The sequence below is a fragment of the Oncorhynchus nerka genome, linkage group LG15 (assembly GCF_034236695.1).
Source record: "Oncorhynchus nerka isolate Pitt River linkage group LG15, Oner_Uvic_2.0, whole genome shotgun sequence".
Lineage (NCBI taxonomy): Eukaryota > Metazoa > Chordata > Actinopteri > Salmoniformes > Salmonidae > Oncorhynchus > Oncorhynchus nerka.
The window spans coordinates 15,030,271-15,051,201 of record NC_088410.1 but is presented as its reverse complement, the minus strand read 5'-3'; the positions used below and the strand labels follow the sequence as shown (position 1 = coordinate 15,051,201).

General features: G+C 44.8%; 1 protein-coding gene across 1 annotated transcript; it reads left to right on the top strand.

The window, feature by feature from the left end:
- Positions 1-1,845: 1,845 nt before the first annotated feature.
- LOC115118607 (uncharacterized) lies at positions 1,846-19,347 on the top strand. The gene is made up of 7 exons (XM_065000657.1): positions 1,846-1,861; positions 2,037-2,206; positions 2,287-2,372; positions 13,647-13,783; positions 15,086-15,184; positions 15,853-15,905; positions 16,159-19,347. The coding sequence occupies exons 1-7, from the start codon at positions 1,846-1,848 to the stop codon at positions 16,525-16,527; spliced, it is 930 nt and encodes a 309-aa protein (XP_064856729.1). The 3' UTR covers positions 16,528-19,347.
- The last annotated feature ends 1,584 nt before the right edge of the window (positions 19,348-20,931 follow it).

Genomic DNA, 20,931 nt, shown 5'->3' with positions numbered 1-20,931 from the left:
CATTATATCAGGACCTATAGACACCTGGACCAACCTGGAGAGAACACAACATTATATCAGGACCTATAGACACCTGGAGAGAACACAACATTATATCAGGACCTATAGACACCTGGAGAGAACACAACATTATATCAGGACCTATAGACACCTGGAGAGAACACAACATTATATCAGGACCTATAGACACCTGGACCAACCTGGAGAGAACACAACAAGATGAGGATCCTGCTGATAGTCCTCCTCCTCTCCTTCATGACAGGTAATAAGCTTGTTCTAACTCTCTATAACAATGTAATAACATCTTAATAACATCAATGTCTTCTTATAAAGGCTGCTACATCAGATCAGGGAACACTACAGATGTACTTTTTTAAATATTGTTTTTTGGGGTCTTCAGGAAACTGTTAAGAATTTGTTTGTGTTTGTGAATATGTTGAATATCAAATGTACATTCTGTGGTATGATTGACAGGTTGTTTGAGCTCCTTCAAAGTGACAGGATACTCTGGAGGAACTGTCATCATCTACTGTCATTATTCCACAGAAGACAGAAGTCGTGAGAAATATTTCTGCTTGGAGCAGAACCGTTTGAGATGTAAGGATCAAATCAGAACTGGATTGAGGAACACCTGGCAGCACAGTGGTAGATTCTCTCTGTATGACAACACTGGAGGAAACTACTTCAAGGTGATCATCAGACAACTGACCAGACAAGATGAAAGGACCTACTGGTGTGGAGTGGACAAACCTACTATACCTGACAGGTATACCAAGGTAGAGCTGGATGTGAAGAAGGGTGAGAGACTTTTACTTTAACTTTATAAAATGAATTTAGCTACATATGTTATTACATGATCAGTACCACTAATCAATGAAGTCAGTCTATAGTATTAGACTAAGGTTGTGATGTGTGTTCCTATTGACAGATGACTGCTGTGAGAAGTCAGTCTATAGTATTAGACTAAGGTTGTGATGTGTGTTCCTATTGACAGATGACTGCTGTGAGAAGTCAGTCTATAGTTCTAGACTAAGGTTGTGATGTGTGTTCCTATTGACAGATGACTGCTGTGAGAAGTCAGTCTATAGTACTAGACTAAGGTTGTGATGTGTGTTCCTATTGACAGATGACTGCTGTGAGAAGTCAGTCTATAGTATTAGACTAAGGTTGTGGTGTGTGTTCCTGTTGACAGATGACTGCTGTGAGAAGTCAGTCTATAGTATTAGACTAAGGTTGTGATGTGTGTTCCTATTGACAGATGACTGCTGTGAGAAGTCAGTCTATAGTACTAGACTAAGGTTGTGATGTGTGTTCCTATTGACAGATGACTGCTGTGAGAAGTCAGTCTATAGTACTAGACTAAGGTTGTGATGTGTGTTCCTGTTGACAGATGTGAGAAGTCAGTCTATAGTACTACACTAAGGTTGTGATGTGTGTTCCTATTGACAGATGACTGCTGTGAGAAGTCAGTCTATAGTACTAGACTAAGGTTGTGATGTGTGTTCCTGTTGACAGATGACTGCTGTGAGAAGTCAGTCTATAGTACTAGACTAAGGTTGTAATGTGTGTTCCTGTTGACAGATGACTGCTGTGAGAAGTCAGTCTATAGTACTAGACTAAGGTTGTGATGTGTGTTCCTGTTGACAGATGACTGCTGTGAGAAGTCAGTCTATAGTACTAGACTAAGGTTGTGATGTGTGTTCCTATTGACAGATGACTGCTGTGAGAAGTCAGTCTATAGTACTAGACTAAGGTTGTGATGTGTGTTCCTATTGACAGATGACTGCTGTGAGAAGTCAGTCTATAGTACTAGACTAAGGTTGTGATGTGTGTTCCTATTGACAGATGACTGCTGTGAGAAGTCAGTCTATAGTACTAGACTAAGGTTGTGATGTGTGTTCCTGTTGACAGATGTGAGAAGTCAGTCTATAGTACTAGACTAAGGTTGTGATGTGTGTTCCTATTGACAGATGACTGCTGTGAGAAGTCAGTCTATAGTACTAGACTAAGGTTGTGGTGTGTGTTCCTATTGACAGATGACTGCTGTGAGAAGTCAGTCACAGAGAAGGCCTTTCTGGGAGGAGAAGCTACCATCAGATGCAACTATCCAGAGGACCATGAGGACGACATCAAGTATTTCTGCAAGGAACAAGATCGCTTCATCTGCAATTCCATGAACTCCAAAAACAACAAAATATCTGACACCGTACAGCGATTCTCTGTTTCTGACAATAGAGGAGAGAGATTTTCCACAGTGACCATCAGTGACCTGACTGAAGATGATACTGGGACCTACTGGTGTGGAGTAGAAACCAGCAGGACAGAACAACGTTACATTACACTGATCACACAGGTGAAGCTGCTTGTTATAAGTGAGTTTAAACTTCTTCTTTCTCTTTAACATGTGAACATAAACACACAAGTTACAGTCACATCTACTGTATGCAACAAAAGTAGTTGAATTAAAATCATTATTACATGTGTTTTTTTAATGTCCCTCACAGCTTGGAGGAACGTCAGACCTGTAAAGAAGACAGGACATGTTGGGGACGTCGTCAGTCTCTGGTGTAAATATCCACGCGAGAATGAGGAGAAAGAGAAGTTATTTTGTAAAGGGGACAGTCCTTCAACATGTGAAGATAAGATAACATCTAGGATACAGAACAAAATGGCCGACAGTGGCAGGTTTTCCCTGTTTGATAACCGTGAGAAGACCGTCTTCACAGTGCACATCAAAGAGCTGAGACCAGAGGATTCTGGGACATACTGGTGTGGATCTGATAGAAGATGGAGACCTGCAGACTTCACTAGATTTATCCTCTCTGTGGGTGAGTGGATCAACTCTTTACATCAGTGGTGGCTGGTGGGAGGAGATATCGGAGGCTCGTTGTGAAAGCTGGAATGGAACGGATGGAAAAGTATCAACTCATGGAAACCATGGAAACTATGTGTGTCTTTGAGGATCAATACTGTTCTACCTATTCCATTCCATCCATTAGGATGAGCCAATCCTCCTATTTCTCCTCCCACCAGCCTTCTCTGCTTCCCATGCTGTCCACCTGCAGTCACTATGTTATGTCTGACAGTGTAAATAATACATAGCATTCTATTCTATCATGATATTAGATATAGCAATAACTACAGTATGTTAGTCAGTGTGTTAGTGGAGGCTGGGTGTGTCTGTGTGTTTGTAGTGGTGTGAAAAGACACTGGAACAGAACACTGTAACTTCCTCTGTAATGTCTGTGTTTCTATATCTGTCTCAGTATCAATAAGCAGTCATGTGTTCAAGATATAAAACCCCAAGTTTCAGTATGAATGTCATCATGAACCCTGCAGTTGTCATCAGAGAGAGAGAGATAGAGAGAGAGACTATCACTCACTCTCACGGATCTCCTCCTCTTCATCTGAGGAGGAGTAGCAAGGATCAGACCAATACGCAGCGTGGTACTTGTTCATGTTATTTATTTAAACTGAACACTATCACACAAAGAAAACAAAAAAGCACAACCGTCAGGTGCAAAACATAATAATCACCCACAACTCAAGGGTGAAAACAGGCTGCCTAAGTATGGTTCTCAATCAGGGACAATGATTGACAGCTGCCTCTGATTGAGAACCATATCATGTCAAACACAGAAATACCAAATCATAGAAAAAAGAACATAGACTGCCCACCCACCTCACGCCCTGACAATACTAAAACAAAGACATCACAAAGGAACTAAGGTCAGAACGTGACAATCACTCTCTCTCTTGCAGTGCATGCTGGGAGTTTTTTGGAGTTTGAGTGTTTGGTCTTTTGATTATTTTCTTGGTCTTTCTTTCAATTGTATTTTTCTGTGGTGGAGGGTTAATGCAATATTTGTTTTAGCGGTATCCACAGTTTTAAAAAGTTAGGCTGGAAGAGGACAGAGTAAGTTTCCTGGGGTTTGGAAGGTGTTGTGTGCGCGATGGCTTCTCAGAATAGCGCGGAGGAGACGCTGTCGATACGGCATGGATTCAGGTGTGTTCCTGAGAATGGAGTTAAGGTGGAGGAGGTTCTGCTCTCGGTCGGTGAACAGGTAGGAGCTGACTTTATATATTCTGCTTCTAGATTGAACAAAGCCGTGGTTGTATTCATGAAAAGGGATAATTTGGTTGGTATGCTAATTGCTAGTGGAATATTTGTAAGGGATGTGTTGGTGCCAGTTTCGCCTCTCTCTACTCCTTCAACAAGGGTGGTAGTTCCAAATTTGCCTCCGTTTATTACGGATAATCAAATCAGGAAAGTGCTGAGTCGGTTTGGTAAGTTTGCTATCAGGATGGTGGTGTAGATGAGGCTGGGACTAGTCAGGCTATAGATGGTGGGGCAGCTGAGGCTAGGTCTAGTCAGGCTAGAGATTTTGGTGTAGATGAGGCTGGGTCTAGTCAGGCTAGAGATTGTGGGGCAGCTGAGGCTAGGTCTAGTCAGGCTAGAGATTTTGGTGTAGATGAGGCTGGGTCTAGTCAGGCTAGAGATGGTGGGGCAGCTGAGGCTAGGTCTAGTCAGGCTAGAGATGGTGGTGTAGATGAGGCTGGGTCTAGTCAGGCTAGAGATCGTGGGGCAGCTGAGGCTAGGTCTAGTCAGGCTAGAGATGGTGGTGTAGATGAGGCTGGGTCTAGTCATGCAAGAGATTTTGGTGTAGAAGAGGCTGGGTCTAGTCAGGCTAGAGATGGTGGTGTAGATGAGGCTGGGTCTAGTCAGGCTAGAGATGGTGGGGTAGCGGAGGCTGGGTCTAGTCAGGCTAGAGATGGTGGGGTAGCTGAAGCTGGGTCTAGTCAGGCTAGAGATGGTGGGGTAGATGAGGCTGGGTCTAGCCAGGTTATAGATGGTGGTGTTGATGAGGCTGGGTCTAGTCAGGTTATAGTTAGTGGTGTTGATGAGGTTGGGTCTAGTCAGGTTATAGAGGTGATGTAGATGAGGCTGTGTCTAGTCAGGTTATAGATGGTGGTGTAGATGAGCCTGGGTCTAGTCAAGTTATGGATGGTGGTGTAGATGAGGCTGGGTCTAGTCAGGCTATGGATGGTGGTGTAGATGAGGCTGGGTCTAGTCAGGTTATGGATGGTGGTGTTGAAGCTGGGTCTAGTCAGGCTAGAGATGGTCAGGTAGATGAGGCTGGGTCTAGTCAGGTTATAGATGGTGGTGTTGAGGCTGGGTCTAGTCAGTTATAGATGGTGGTGTTGATGAGGCTGGGTCTAGTCAGGTTATAGATGGTGGTGTTGATGAGGTTGGGTCTAGTCAGGTTATAGATGGTGGTGTTGATGAGGCTGGGTCTAGTCAGGTTATAGTTAGTGGTGTTGATGAGGCTGGGTCTAGTCAGGTTATAGTTAGTGGTGTTGATGAGGCTGGGTCTAGTCAGGTTATATATGGTGGTGTTGAGGCTGGGTCTCGTCGTGTTATAAATGGTGATGTAGATGAGGCTGTGTCTAGTCAGGTTATAGATGGTGGTGTAGATGAGCCTGGGTCTAGTCAAGTTATGGATGGGGGTGTAGATGAGGCTGGGTCTAGTCAGGCTATGGATGGTGGTGTAGATGAGGCTGGGTCTAGTCAGGTTATGGATGGTGGTGTTGAAGCTGGGTCTAGTCAGGCTAGAGATGGTGGGGTAGATGAGGCTGGGTCTAGTCAGGTTATAGATGGTGGTGTTGAGGCTGGGTCTAGTCAGTTATAGATGGTGGTGTTGATGAGGCTGGGTCTAGTCAGGTTATAGATAGTGGTGTTGATGAGGCTGGGTCTAGTCAGGTTATAGTTAGTGGTGTTGATGAGGCTGGGTCTAGTCAGGTTATATATGGTGGTGTTGAGGCTGGGTCTCGTCATGTTATAAATGGTGATGTAGATGAGGCTGTGTCTAGTCAGGTTATAGATGGTGGTGTAGATGAGCCTGGGTCTAGTCAAGTTATGGATGGGGGTGTAGATGAGGCTGGGTCTAGTCAGGTTATGGATGGTGGTGTAGATGAGGCTGGGCCTAGTTATGCTATGGATGGTGGTGTAGATGAGGCTGGAAGTGTTAAGGGACATCATTAATCAGTTCGACCTAGTGGATGTTTGGAGAACTAAACATCCCCACGCAAGACAGTATACATAGGTGAAGGTTTTTGGGGCTAGGGTGAGTGCAGCCCGACTTGATCGGTTTCACATGTCTAGGAATCGGAGCAATAGGCTGCTGGGTGCTACCATTCTCCCGGTGGGGTTTTCGGATCACCACATAACCATGGCTCGGCTGTCTATTTCACCAGGGCCCCGGCAGGCATCCTATTGGAAGTTCAATGTAAAGCTCTTTCAAGGTGCCACTTTTTGCTCAGGTTTCCAGACCATTTGGGAAAGGTGGGGCTGCGGAAAGAGATGTATGAGTCTCTGAGTCAATTGTGGGATCTGGGGAATGTCCAAATTCAGCTTTTCTGTCAACACTACACAGCTCTCTCATTATCAGAGGCTAGGAGAGTACTGGGGCAACTAGAGCCTTGTATTAGCTCGATGGAGGTTGAGATGGTGGGGCAAGTCAATGTAGGCCTTCAGGCTAATTTAGCTGAATTACGTAGGGAACTGGGCAGTTTTCTGCAGGTTAAAGCAAAGGGAACACTTGTAAGAGCTAGGTTCTCCACGCTCAAGGAGATGGATGCTCCCAGCTCCTTCTTCTTTGGGTTGGAAAGACAGAGCCGTGAAGCCAAGGTTATGCATCGTCTACGGCTGTCTGATGGGCGGGTGACCTCTGTGGTGGGCGAGATGCGGGAGCGGACTGTGGAGTTTTATACTGAGTTGTATAGGGCAGAACTGTGTGATCCTATGTGTGCTCAGGTCTTGATAGCAGGACTCCCTAAGCTCTCTCTGGCACAGAGGGATGAAATGGACATTCCTCTGTAGTCCAATGAACTGGCAGAGGCCGTAACCCAGATGTCCCCCCGTCGGGCGGCTCTGACTCTCCTGCTCAAAAAAGGGGACTTGTGTGAACTTAAGACTTGGAGGCCTGTGGCATTACTCTGTGCGGACTACAAGATATTTGCCAAGGTCCTCTCTAACAGACTGAAGTCCCATTTGGACTCGATAGTACATAAGGACCAAACATATTGTGTACCAAGACGCTCAATCACGGACAACTTGTTCTGAATCAGGGACAGAATGCTGTTCATCGACTACAGCTCGGCATTCAACACCATAGTACCCTCTAAGCTCGTCATCAAGCTCGAGACCCTGGGTCTCGACCCCGCCCTGTGCAACTGGGTACTAGACTTCCTGACGGGCCGCCCCCAGGTGGTGAGTGTAGGCAACAACATCTCCACCCCGCTGATCCTCAACACTGGGGCCCCACAAGGGTGCGTTCTGAACCCTCTCCTGTACTCCCTGTTCACCCAAGACTGCGTGGCCACGCACGCCTCCAACTCAATCGTCAAGTTTGCGGACGACACAACAGTGGTAGGCTTGATTACCAACAACGACGAGACGGCCTACAGGGAGGAGGTGAGGGCCCTCGAAGTGTGGTGTCAGAAAAATAACCTCACACTCAACGTCAACAAAACTAAGGAGATGATTGTGGACTTCAGGAAACAGCAGAGGGAACACCCCCCTATCCACATCGATGGAACAGTAGTGGAGAGGGTAGTAAGTTTTAAGTTCCTCGGCATACACATCACAGACAAACTGAATTGGTCCACTCACACAGACAGCATCGTGAAGAAGGCGCAGCAGCGCCTCTTCAACCTCAGGAGGCTGAAGAAATTTGGCTTGTCACCAAAAGCACTCACAAACTTCTACAGATGCACAATCGAGAGCATCCTGGTGGGCTGTATCACCGCCTGGTACGGCAACTGCTCTGCCCACAACCGTAAGGCTCTCCAGAGGGTAGTGAGGTCTGCACAACGCATCACCGGGGGCAAACTACCTGCCCTCCAGGACACCTACACCACCCGATGTTACAGGAAGGCCATAAAGATCATCAAGGACATCAACCACCCGAGCCACTGCCTGTTCACCCCGCTATCATCCAGAAGGCGAGGTCAGTACAGGTGCATCAAAGCTGGGACCGAGAGACTGAAAAACAGCTTCTATCTTAAGGTCATCAGACTGTTAAACAGTCACCACTAACATTGAGTGGCTGCTGCCAACACACTGACACTGACTCAACTCCAGCCACTTTAATAATGGGAATTGACGGGAAATTATGTAAAATATATCACTAGCCACTTTAAACAATGCTACCTAATATAATGTTTACATACCCTACATCAGGGGTGTCAAAGTCAAATGGACGGAGGGCCAAATAAAAAAATCAGCTACAAGACGAGGGCCGGACTGTTCGAATGTTCATTGAAAAAATTTTAAATGACGCATATAGTCTAGTGAACCTAATTGAACCTACTGAAAACCTAACAAATATATTACAATATGATCAGATAAATAAAGCAATATTTTCTTATGGCTCTGTCAGTAATCTTTAATTTTCAACAGACACAAAAGACAAATTTCCTTTATATAAATATCCCCATAACATGAACATTAAATGAAAGAAACCGGTATTCAAGGCACCATCAGTAGACTATATTTTCTATTTTAGCAAAAGTGGGCTAAATTTACTTCAAAGAAAAAACAATAATAGCTATTTTCTATCATCCACTCAACTGAAATATTTTTAAAATATAATTGGATTGAAATACAAAAAAATAAAGTGCAAAAATCTATTAATCAAAAACAACACTTTGTTTAAGGAGAAGTAACATGCAGTGAAAACAAATATTAAATTTTAACTTTTAAACTTGAACTGAGTAAAAACTCTAAATATGTGATTGCACAGTAATGTTCACTTGTTTGAGGTTGAGGGTGATACTTGGTGGTGTCCCATCTTTTCCACAAGTTCATCAATGTTCGGGTAAGGCTCTGAGCTGAAGAAATCCTCAGAATTGAGTGGAGGTGTTCAGCAGTAAGTCGACTTCTGTGTGATGTTTTGTTCAGGTTCATCAAAGAAAACAGTTGTTCACACAGGTATGTGCTGCCAAACATAGACAACGTTTGAGCAGCCTGGATGCGCAGCTGGGGCATTGTGCCGGGAGGAAACGGGCGAACTCCGCAGCACCCACTGCCGCATATTTTGCCCTCAGTGCATCATTGCATTGGAGGTCAATCAACTCCATTTGGAGGTTTGGTGGTGAGCTTTCCACGTCAACAGCAAATGGGTTACCGAGCAGTTCCAACCTGCTTTTTTGTGCTTCAAAGTCAGCAAATCGGCGTCGAAAGTCAGCGGCAAGCATACCTATTTTATCAGCCAACTGTGTGCTCGGGAACGCACTGGTAGAGAGCTTCTCTTTCATGGTCTGGCAGCTGGGAAAGTGGCTCAAATTTTCTTTCCGCATCTGCGTCTCCCACAGAGTCAGTTTGGTTTTAAATGCCTTCACTGTACTGTACATATCAGAGATGACACGATCCCGACCCTGCAGCTGCAAGTTTATTGCATTCAGATGACTCGTAATGTCACACAGAAAAGCCATTTCACACAGAAACATTTCGTCTCGGAGTTGTGTTGTGTCTTTCCCTTTGCTGTCCAAGAACAGACAAATCTCCTCACGAAGCTCGAAACATCTTTGAAGCACCTTTCCCTGGCTTAGCCATCGCACCTCTGTGTGATAAGGCAAATCACCATGCTCCGTTTCTAACTCCGTCAGAAATGCCTTGAACTGGCGGTGATTCAAACCTTTGGCTCTGATAAAGTTAACTGTGCGCGTGATGATGCTCATTACATGCTCCATTTTCAAGGCTTTACCGCACAACGCTTCCTGGTGTATGATACAATGATAAGCTGTCAGCTCACCTGTCGCGTTTTCCTCTTGCATCTTTTCCCGTATCTTCGCCACCAGTCCGCTCCTGTGTCCACACATCGCAGGTGCTCCGTCGGTTGTCAAACCCACGAGTTTTTCCCAAGGCAGCTCCATCTCATTTACACATCTTGACACCTCTTCATACAAATCCCCGTAGTTGTGCCATGCATAGGACGTAAAGCCAAAAACTCCTCTGTCACGCTTAGGTTGGAGTCCACTCCGCGGATGAAAATTGACAACTGGGCAATGTCAGAAATGTCGGTGCTCTCATCCACAGCCAAGGAATATGCAATAAAATCTTTTCCCTTTTTCACAAGCTGCTCTTTTAGATTGATGGACAACTGGTCTACTCTCTCGGCAATGGTGTTTCTGCTCAGACTCACATTTAAAAAGAGTTGCCTTTTTTCTGGGCAAACTTCGTCACAAACTTTAATCATGCAGTTTTTGATGAAATCCCCCTCCGTAAATGGCCGGGCTGATTTAGCGATCTCTTCTGCCAAAATAAAACTGGCCTTGACAGCAGCCTGGCCTTGTGATTTGGCTTTTTTGAACAGAGCCTGTCGAGATTTGAGGCCTCGTTTTAATTCCTCTGCCTTTTGTAGCCTTTGTTCCATGTCCATATTCTTGTTTTTGTCCGCGTGTTTCGTTTCATAATGTCGTCTCAGATTATACTCTTTCAGTACCGCCACACTTTCTCCACACAGAAGACACACAGGTTTTCCAGCTACCTTCGTGAACATATACTCCGACTCCCACCTTGTTTGAAACCCCCGGTTCTCAGTATCCACCTTCCGTTTTGCCATTTTTGATGGGTATCTGAAAGTTAATTTTACTGTGATGCTGACGACTGCTGTGCCAATAAATATTGAAATGAAGCAGCCTACTGCTCGGTGCGTCACCTTTGCATTGTGGGAAATGTAGTATTGGTGCGTGTAAAAGATCTGCGGGCTGCCGGCTTGCTGCGGGCCGGTTCTAATAATAAATCAAGATCATCCCAGGGGCCGTAAAAACCTTCTTGCGGGCCGGATGTGGCCCGCGGGCCTTGACTCTGACATATGTGCCCTACATTATTCATCTCATATGCATACGTATATACTGTACTCAATACCATCTACTGTATCTTGCCTATGCTGCTCTGTACCATCACTCATTCATATATCTTTATGTACATATTCTTTATCCCCTTACACTGTGAATAAGACAGTAGTTTTGGAATTGTTAGTTAAATTACTTGTTGGTTATTACTGCATTGTCGGAACTAGAAGCACAAGCATTTCGCTTCACTCGCATTAACATCTGCTAACCATGTGTATGTGACAAATACATTTGATTTGACTTGTCGAGAGGTTCTAATGTGAACTTTGGACTGGTCTCTTTAGATCAAGAGAAGGCTTTTGATAGAGTGGACCATGAGTACATGTTTAATGTGATGTTTGGGAAGAGTTTTTTGACCTGCGTGAAGCTGTTGTATGCTGGGGCGTCATGTATGGTCAAGGTGGGAGGGGGGCTCAGTAGGCCAGTCTGGGTGAGACGGGGCATTAGACAAGGATGCCCTCCATCTGGGCAGGTATACACGTTAGCCATTGAGCCTTTTTTAGGACTGCTACGCAGGAGACTGCAGAGAGTGTGCTGGAAAGGCATGGATCTGGTGACAGGTATAGCAGTGTCAGCATATGCAGATGACGTTTCTGTGATGGTCAGGATATGCAGGCACTAGAGACTAGTCTGAAGGTGTACGAGGGAGCTTCTTTAGGTAAGGTGAACTGGAGCAAGAGCAAAGCTCTGTTATGTGGGCCATGGGGGGATAGGGCCCCTCCTCTGCTTCCAGGGGGTTTGCAGTAGGGTTGTGAAGGGCTTAAAGTGTTGGGGGTGTACCTGGGCTCGGAGAAGTTTGATCAGGAAGAACTGGGAGGGGCTGTCACAGGCAGTGGTGTCAAGACTGGCCAGGTGGAGGTGGCTCCTGTTCCAAGTGTCATATAGAGGGAGGGTGCTGATAATCAACAACCTGGTGGCATCTTCCCTGTGCCATAAACTGGCTGTCCTCAACCCCCCCCCCCCCAGACCTGCAATGAAAGCTGGTGGACTTTTTCTGGTCGGGCCAACACTGGCTGAGTGTGGCAGTGTTGTACATGACCGTCCACGAAGGAGAACAGGTGGAACAGGAGAGCAGGAAGGCTGCAGGAAGGCTGCAGGAAGGCTGCAGGAAGGTTGCAGGAAGGCTGCAGGAAGGCTGAAGGCTGCAGGAAGGCTGCATGAAGGCTGCAGGAAGGCTGCAGGAAGGCTGCATGAAGGCTGCAGGAAGGCTGCATGAAGGCTGCAGGAAGGCTGCATGCGCGCTGCTGAGGAGAGCTGGCGAAATAGGGTGGACGGCAGCTGTTCTTCATAAAGCTGGAGAGGCTGAGTACAGCAGGTCAGATTTTTACTTTGCAGTGCTGAGGGCCTGGCAGCACGAGAAGGGGGTGTGGAGCCTGGGCTGTAGGTGTGGGAGGAGCCTATCTTCAACAACCCAGCCATCCCTTTGAGATCGGTTCAGTCGGCCACCCTGCAGAGGCAACTGATGGCAGGGGGTTTACTAAGGCTGGGTGACCTGCGACTGATGGGAAAGGAGGGGTGGAAAACCCCGGAAGTCCTGCCACAACAAACAGGAATAACGTCTCTTAGGCTGCTGAAGAGATTCCTGGAGGAGGTCCAGGAGGCCCTGTCTGAGCCGGTAAGGGGGGTCCAGGAGGCCCTGTCTGAGCCGGTAAGGGGGGTCCAGGAGGCCCTGTCTGAGCCGGTAAGGGGAGTCCAGGAGGCCCTGTCTGAGCCGGTAAGGGGGGTGTTTGAGTGGCCAAAGGGGGAGGGGCCACCAATGTTTCCGCCAGTGCAGGTGATGGCGTTTGAGGTGGTGGGAGGTAAAACCATCTACAACCTCTGCATTAAGGTGAGGAACATTAGGAGCCTAGCAGTAGTGAAGGCACATCATTGGCAGGGGACATGTGGGGAGGAGAGTATGGTGGATTTTAGATGGAGGGGGCTCTACAAACCCTCAGTACCAAAGAGGTCAGGGAACCTCTGGTGGAGGGTTCTACATGAAACCCTGGCCACTAACAGCTGGTTGGCACGGGTTGAACCGGGAATCGGGTAGGGGTGTCCTTTCTGTAAAATGAAAGAAACTGTGATTCATGTGTTTTCTGTGTCTACCAGGTTAATGCCATTAATGTCTCTGTTGGAATGTCTGTGTGAGAGGTTGGGGGTGGTTTTTACTGTTGGGATTTTTATAATGGGATACAGGTATTTGAGTAAGGAGAAAGCCAAATGTGTTTTGTTGAATTTTCTGTTTGCTCAGGCAAAGTTTGCTATTTGGCTAACAAGGAGGAACAGAGATTGCATCATCTGTGGATCTCTTAGGGCGGTTTTCAAATTGAAGTGGGTCTAGGGTTTTCTGGGATAATGGTGTTGATGTGAGCCATGACCAGCCTTTAAAAACACTTCATGGCAACAGACGTGAGTGCTACAGGTCGTTAGTCATTTAGGTAGGTTACCTTAGTGTACCTTAGTGGTCTGCTTAAAACATGTAGGTATTACAGGCTCGGACAGGGAGAGGTTGAAAATGTTAGTGACGAGCGTCAGAGCCGGTGTAGTACGGCTCTGACATCACTCTCTTTCTCGCTATCAATTTCTCTCTATCTCTGTCTCTTACTCTCTATCACTATCTTTCTCGCTATCTCTCTCTTCCTCTTCCACCACCACTCTCTGTCTCTATCTCTCTCTCCCTCATCTCTCTATCTCTCCCTCTCCTCACCTTGCTAAAACATTTTCATACTTGTGTCCATTGTTTTCAGTGAAACCAACCAATACCACAACAACAACAACAACAGCACCACCAGACCCACCCACAACCACCTTCCTCTCACCATCATCATCATTATCATCATCATCATCATCATCATCACCATCATCATCATCCTCAATGGATCTGGTAAATACACGTTTACAAATTCAAATGTATGAGTCTCACTTTGGTTAGTGTTATGATATGAGGGTAGGTTAGTGTTATGATATGAGGGTAGGTTAGTGGTATGATATGAGGGTAGGTTAGTGTTATGATATGAGGGGTAGGTTAGTGTTATGATATGAGGGGTAGGTTAGTGTTATGATATGAGGGTAGGTTAGTGTTATGATATGAGGGTAGGTTAGTGTTATGATATGAGGGTAGGTTAGTGTTATGATATGAGGGTAGGTTAGTGTTATGATATGAGGGTAGGTTAGTGGTAGACATGTCTGTATGTAGTGTTATGATATGAGGGTAGGTTAGTGGTATGATATGAGGGTAGGTTAGTGGTATGATATGAAGGTAGGTTAGTGGTATGAAATGAGGGTAGGTTAGTGGTAGACATATCTGTATGTAGTGTTATGATATGAGGGTAGGTCCGTGGTAGACATATCTGTATGTAGTGTTATGATATGAGGGTAGGTTAGTGTTATGATATGAGGGTAGATTAGTGTTAGACATGTCTGTGTGTAGTGTTATGATATGAGGGTAGGTTAGTGTTATGATATGAGGGTAGGTCAGTGGTAGACATATCTGTATGTAGTGTTATGATATGAGGGTAGGTTAGTGTTATGATATGAGGGTAGATTAGTGTTAGACATGTCTGTATGTAGTGTTATGATATGAGGGTAGGTTAGTGTTATGATATGAGGGTAGGTTAGTGTTATGATATGAGGGTAGGTTAGTGTTATGATATGAGGGTAGGTTAGTGTTATGATATGAGGGTAGGTTAGTGGTAGACATGTCTGTATGTAGTGTTATGATATGAGGGTAGGTTAGTGTTATGATATGAGGGTAGGTTAGTGTTATGATATGAGGGTAGGTTAGTGGTAGACATATCTGTATGTAGTGTTATGATATGAGGGTAGGTTAGTGGTAGACATATCTGTATGTAGTGTTATGATATGAGGGTAGGTTAGTGGAAGACATATCTGTATGTAGTGTTATGATATGAGGGTAGGTTAGTGTTATGATATGAGGGTAGGTTAGTGGTATGATATGAGGGGTAGGTTAGTGTTAGACATATCTGTATGTAGTGTCACCTTGTAAAGTTACAGAACACCAAGTCAGGTTACAGAACACCTAGTCAGGTTACAGAACACCTAGTCAGGTTACAGAACAACTCGTCAGGTTACAGAACACCTAGTCAGGTTACAGAACACCCGTCATCGTGTGTGTGTGTGTGTGTGTGTGTGTGTGTGTGTGTGTGTGTGTGTGTGTTTGTTTCAGGTACCTCAGTGGTCATCATGGTGTCTGTTAGTCTGGTAGTGTTACTGCTGCTGATCAGCCTGATCCTATTCTACAGATGGAAATACAACAAGGCCACAGGTGAGAAACACACACACACACACACACACACACAGGTCTATAAATGGAGAGAATGTTCCCCTTTTTCAAATATCTCAGTTTCCGTTCAGATTAATTAATTTGCATAATATCCACATCATCATTTGTCCCTGGTTGAGAAGAAGAGAATGAATAGTCACTGAGGAGTGTCTGACACCTGCCTGGTTCTGGGGGAAGTGAAGCACTCTTTTCTCTCTCTCTCTCTCTCTCTCTCTCTCTCTCTCTCTCTCTCCTCTCTCTCTGTCTCTCTCTCTCTCTCTCTCTTCCTGTCTCTCTCTCTCTTCCTGTCTCTCTCTCTCTCTCTCTCTCTCTCTCAATTCAATTCAATTCAATTCAAGGGCTTTATTGGCATGGGAAACATGTGTTAACATTGCCAAAGCAAGTGAGGTAGACAACATACAAAGTGAATATATAAGGTGAAAAACAACAAAAATGAACAGTAAACATTACACATACAGAAGTTTCAAAACAGTAAAGACATTACAAATGTCATATTATATATATATATATATATATATACAATGTACAAATAGTTAAAGGACACATATCACATATCTCTCTCTCTCTCTCTTCCTGTCTCTCTCTCCCTCTCTCTCTCTCTTCCCGTCTCTCTCTCTCTGAGTGATGTGTGTGTGTGTCGTGTTCCACAGGATCTGTCTCTTCAACACACAGAGTGAGTCCAGACACAGGAAACAATGAAGGGGTCAGTGTCTGTATTATAATTATTATTTTTGGACTGAAAGATGTCAATGAGTTGTCTTTTATTAGTCATACTATTGTCTCTTCTTCCATTCTCTCTCTCTCTCTCTCTCTCTCTCTCTCTCTCTCTCTCTCTCTCTCTCTCTCTCTGTCTCTCTCTCTCTCTCTCTCTCTCTCTCCCCTTGTATCTCACTCCTCCTTCTCCATTTCCTCCTCTCCCTCTCCATACTCCTCTTCCTCCTCTTCTTCCTTTCCAGGGTTGTCATGGTGACGGTGACTATGAGGAGATAATGGAGCGCCCCCTACAGTCAGACTCAGATGCTGCGACCTCCACCATCTATGCCACCGCCAACTTGCCCACAAGCTACTCTGACTCTCCCCACTACGCCAGCGTCAATTTCCACAAGATCCCCAGATTCCCCGATGAAGCCAGAGTCACCATTACTAAAGAGGGCAGGTGCCCCAATGAAGCCACCGCTTCCATTGCTAAAGTGGGCATTTCATCATGTGACTACGCTACTGTGAACTTTGGTCAAAGCCCCGTCTACTCTACAGTCAATCATCCACACAGCTCCTCTGAGGCTCCTCCCATCTACTCCACAATCAGCAAACCCAGAGACACCTGAGTCAATGGCAACCAATCACAAGATACATACACACACTGGCGACCAATCACAAGAGACATATTTTAACTATATGCGCTGACCTCTATTTTTTTTCCTCTCTCCAAAGCCATCACCTACATAGAGATGAACCTGGAATAGAGTCCCCTAAGCAAGCCGGTCCTGGGGCTCTGTTCACAAACACAAACAGACCCCACAGAGTCCCAGGACAGCAAGACAATTAGACCCAACCAAATCCTGAGAAAACAAAAATATAATTACTTGACACATTGAAAGAATTAACAATAAAAAAACAGAGCAAACTAGAATGCTATTTGGCCCTAAACAGAGAGTACACAGCGGCAGAATACCTGACCACTGTGACTGACCCAAAATTAAGGAAAGCTTTGACTATGTACAGACTCAGTGAGCATAGCCTTGCTATTGAGAAAGGCCGCCGTAGGCAGACATGGCTCTCAAGAGAAGACAGGCTATGTGCTCACTGCCCACAAAATGAGGTGGAAACTGAGCTGCACTTCCTAACCTCCTGTCCAATGTATGACCATATTAGAGACACATTTCCCTCAGATTACACAGATCCACAAAGAATTAGAAAACAAACCCCATTTTTATTAGCTCCCACGTCTATTTGGTGAAATACCACAGTGTGTCATCACACAGCAGTTTCCACAAGAAATGGGCAACCAGTGAAAAACAAACGTCATTGTAAATATTTATTTTCTCTTATTTACTTTAACTATTTGCACATCGTTACAAAACTCTATATAGACATAATATGAAATAATGACATAATATGAAGTATATTTATTATCTTGGAACTTGTGTGAGTGTCCATTTAACTTGCTTTGGCAACGTAACCATATGTTCCCCATAACAATAAAACCCCTTGAATTGAAAGGGAGAGAGCGGTAGAAAGAGAGAGAGAGAGAAAGAGAGAAGTAGTGAGATTTGTGTCCAATGCATGACCAGATATAGTTGATTCTGTCTATATTATCTGATAGCCTGATAACATTATATAACATCATATTATAGTTGTCTGATGGTGATAGAATGATGGAAGTGCCAGGTGCATCATACCTGTTCTCTGTGAAGGACCAAAACTGATGTCTCCAGATGCCATAAATGTTGTAGAGAGGTTTGGGAGGGTTGTGGAGAGGTTAGAGGATGTTGTAGAGAGGTTTGGTAAGGTTGTGGAGAGGTTAGAGGATGTTGTAGAGAAGTTTGGGGAGGTTGTGGAGGTGTATGGGGATGTTGAAGAGAGGTTTGGGAAGGTTGTGGAGGTGTATGGAGATGTTGTAGAGAGGTTTGGGAAGGTTGTGGAGGAGTAAGGGGAAGTTGTAAGGAGGTTTGGGAAGGTTTGTGGAGGAGTATGGGGATGTTGTAGAGAAGTTTGGGGAGGTTGCGGAGGTGTATGGGGATGTTGTAGAGAAGTTTGGGGAGGTTGCGGAGGTGTATGGGGATGTTGTAGAGAGGTTTGGGAAGGTTGTGGAGGAGTAAGGGGAAGTTGTAAGGAGGTTTGGGAAGGTTTGTGGAGGTGTATGGGGATGTTGTAGAAAGGTTTGGGAAGGTTGTGGAGGTGTATGGGGATGTTGAAGAGAGGTTTGGGAAGGTTGTGGAGGTGTATGGAGATGTTGTAGAGAGGTTTGGGAAGGTTGTGGAGGTGTATGGAGATGTTGTAGAGAGGTTTGGGAAGGTTGTGGAGGTGTATGTAGATGTTGTACAGAGGTTTGGGAAGGTTGTGGAGGTGTATGGCGATGTTGTAGAGAGGTTTGGGAAGGTTGTGGAGGTGTATGGAGTTGTTGTAGAGAGGTTTGGGAAGGTTGTGGAGGTGTATGGCGATGTTGTAGAGAGGTTTGGGAAGGTTGTGGAGGTGCATGGCGATGTTGTAGAGAGGTTTGGGAAGGTTGTGGAGCTGTATGGAGTTGTTGTAGAGAGGTTTGGGAAGGTTGTGGAGGTGTATGGAGATGTAGAGTGGTTTGGGAAGGTTGTGGAGGTGTATGGCGATGTTGTAGGGAGGTTTGGGAAGGTTGTGGAGGTGTATGGAGTTGTTGTAGAGAGGTTTGGGAAGGTTGTGGAGGTGTATGGAGATGTTGTAGAGAGGTTTGGGAAGGTGGTGGAGGTGTATGGAGATGTTGTAGAGAGATTTGGGAAGGTTGTGGAGGTGTATGGAGTTGTTGTAGAGAGGTTTGGGAAGGTTGTGGAGGTGTATGGAGTTGTTGTAGAGTGGTTTGGGAAGGTTGTGGAGGTGTATGGAGATGTTGTAGAGTGGTTTGGGAAGGTTGTGGAGGTGTATGGCGATGTTGTAGGGAGGTTTGGGAAGTTTGTGCAGACATGAGGTGACAGTTGACGGTCTAGTAGGAGCTGTGTGTAAAACGACAGAACATGCATCCACAAATACTGTCACCATTTTGCTTTTCTCTAATGATGGTATCGATGATATACATGTAAAATCTACCTGCATCATCCTCATATTGTTATTATTTACTGTTCTGCTGTTTTGCACACCAGTATCACTACTGACACACCTTCATCTGCTCATCATCATCTGCTCATCCATCACTCCAGTGTTCATCTGATCAATTGTAATTACTTTGCTACTGTGGCCTATTTTTTGCTTTACCTCCTCACACCATTTGCACACACTGTATATATACTGTCTCTTTCTATTGTATTATTGACTGTATGTTTGTTTTACTCCATGTGTAACTTTGTGTTGTTTGTCGCACTGCTTTGCTTTATCTTGGCCAGGTCGCAGTTGTAAATGAGAACTTGTTCTCAACTGGCCTACCTGGTTAAATAAAATAAAATACAGTACTCTGTAAAGTCTCTCCTCCTGTCTGTGGTCAGGTCTGATGGTATCTATGATATATACAGTACTCTGTAGAGTCTCTCCTCCTGTCTGTGGTCAGGTCTGATGGTATCTATGATATATACAGTACTCTGTAAAGTCTCTCCTCCTGTCTGTGGTCAGGTCTGATGGTATCTATGATATATACAGTACTCTGTAGAGTCTCTCCTCCTGTCTGTGGTCAGGTCTGATGGTATCTATGATATATACAGTACTCTGTAAAGTCTCTCCTCCTGTCTGTGGTCAGGTCTGATGGTATCTATGATATATACAGTACTCTGTAAAGTCTCTCCTCCTGTCTGTGGTCAGGTCTGATGGTATCTATGATATATACAGTACTCTGTAAAGTCTCTCCTCCTGTCTGTGGTCAGGTCTGATGGTATCTATGATATATACAGTACTCTGTAAAGTCTCTCCTCCTGTCTGTGGTCAGGTCTGATGGTATCTATGATATATACAGTACTCTAAAGTCTCTCCTCCTGTCTGTGGTCAGGTCTGATGGTGTGGACCAGTGCTGGTCTGGTTGTCATGGTGACAGTGTTAGGACTGGTCCTTCTCCTGTTCTACAGACAGAGGAGAGGAACCAGGAGAACACCACCACCACCACCAGTCTCCTCCAACACACAACCTGACCCTACTGGAGAGGTGAGAGATACAAGGAGGGGGTGTGTGTGTGTGTGTGTGTGTGTGTGTGTGTGTGTGTGTGTGTGTGTGTATATATATATATATATAATATATAAATGTTTGTGAACCCTTCCCTAGATCTGTGTCTCACAATGATCCTGTCTCGGAGCTCTACGGACAATTCCGTTGAGCTCATGGCTTGGTTTATGCTCTGACATGCACTGTCAACTGTGGGACCTTATATAGACAGATGTGTGCCTTTCCAAATCATGTCCAATCAATTGAATTTACCACAGGTGGACTCCAATCAAGTTGTAGAAACATCTCAAGGATGATTAATGGAAACAGGATGCACCTGAGCTCAATTTCGAGTCTCATAGCAAAGGGTCTGAATACGTACAGTGGGGCAAAAAAGTATTTAGTCAGCCACCAATTGTGCAAGGTCTCCCACTTAAAAAATTAGAGAGGCCTGTAATTTTCATCATAGGTACACTTCAACTATGACAGACAAAATGAGAAAGAAAATCACATTGCAGGATTTTTACTGAATTTATTTGCAAATTATGGTGGAAAATAAGTATTTGGTCACCTACAAACAAGCAAGATTTCTGGCTCTCACAGACCTGTAACTTCTTCTGTAAGAGGCTCCTCTGTCCTCCACTCGTTACCTGTATTAATGGCACCTGTTTGAACTTGTTATCAGTATAAAAGACACCTGTCCACAACCTCAAACAGTCACACTCCAAACTCCACTATGGCCAAGACCAAAGAGCTGTCAAAGGACACCAGAAACAAAATTGTGTTTATTTACATTTTTTCTGGTTGTTTAGAGTCTTGTTGTTATGGTAACAAAAGAAAGTACATATTGAGTCATGAAAGTTGTGAAATATTAGTTGTGTGCTCTAGTTATTTATGAGCTGGTGTTCTGTAAAACA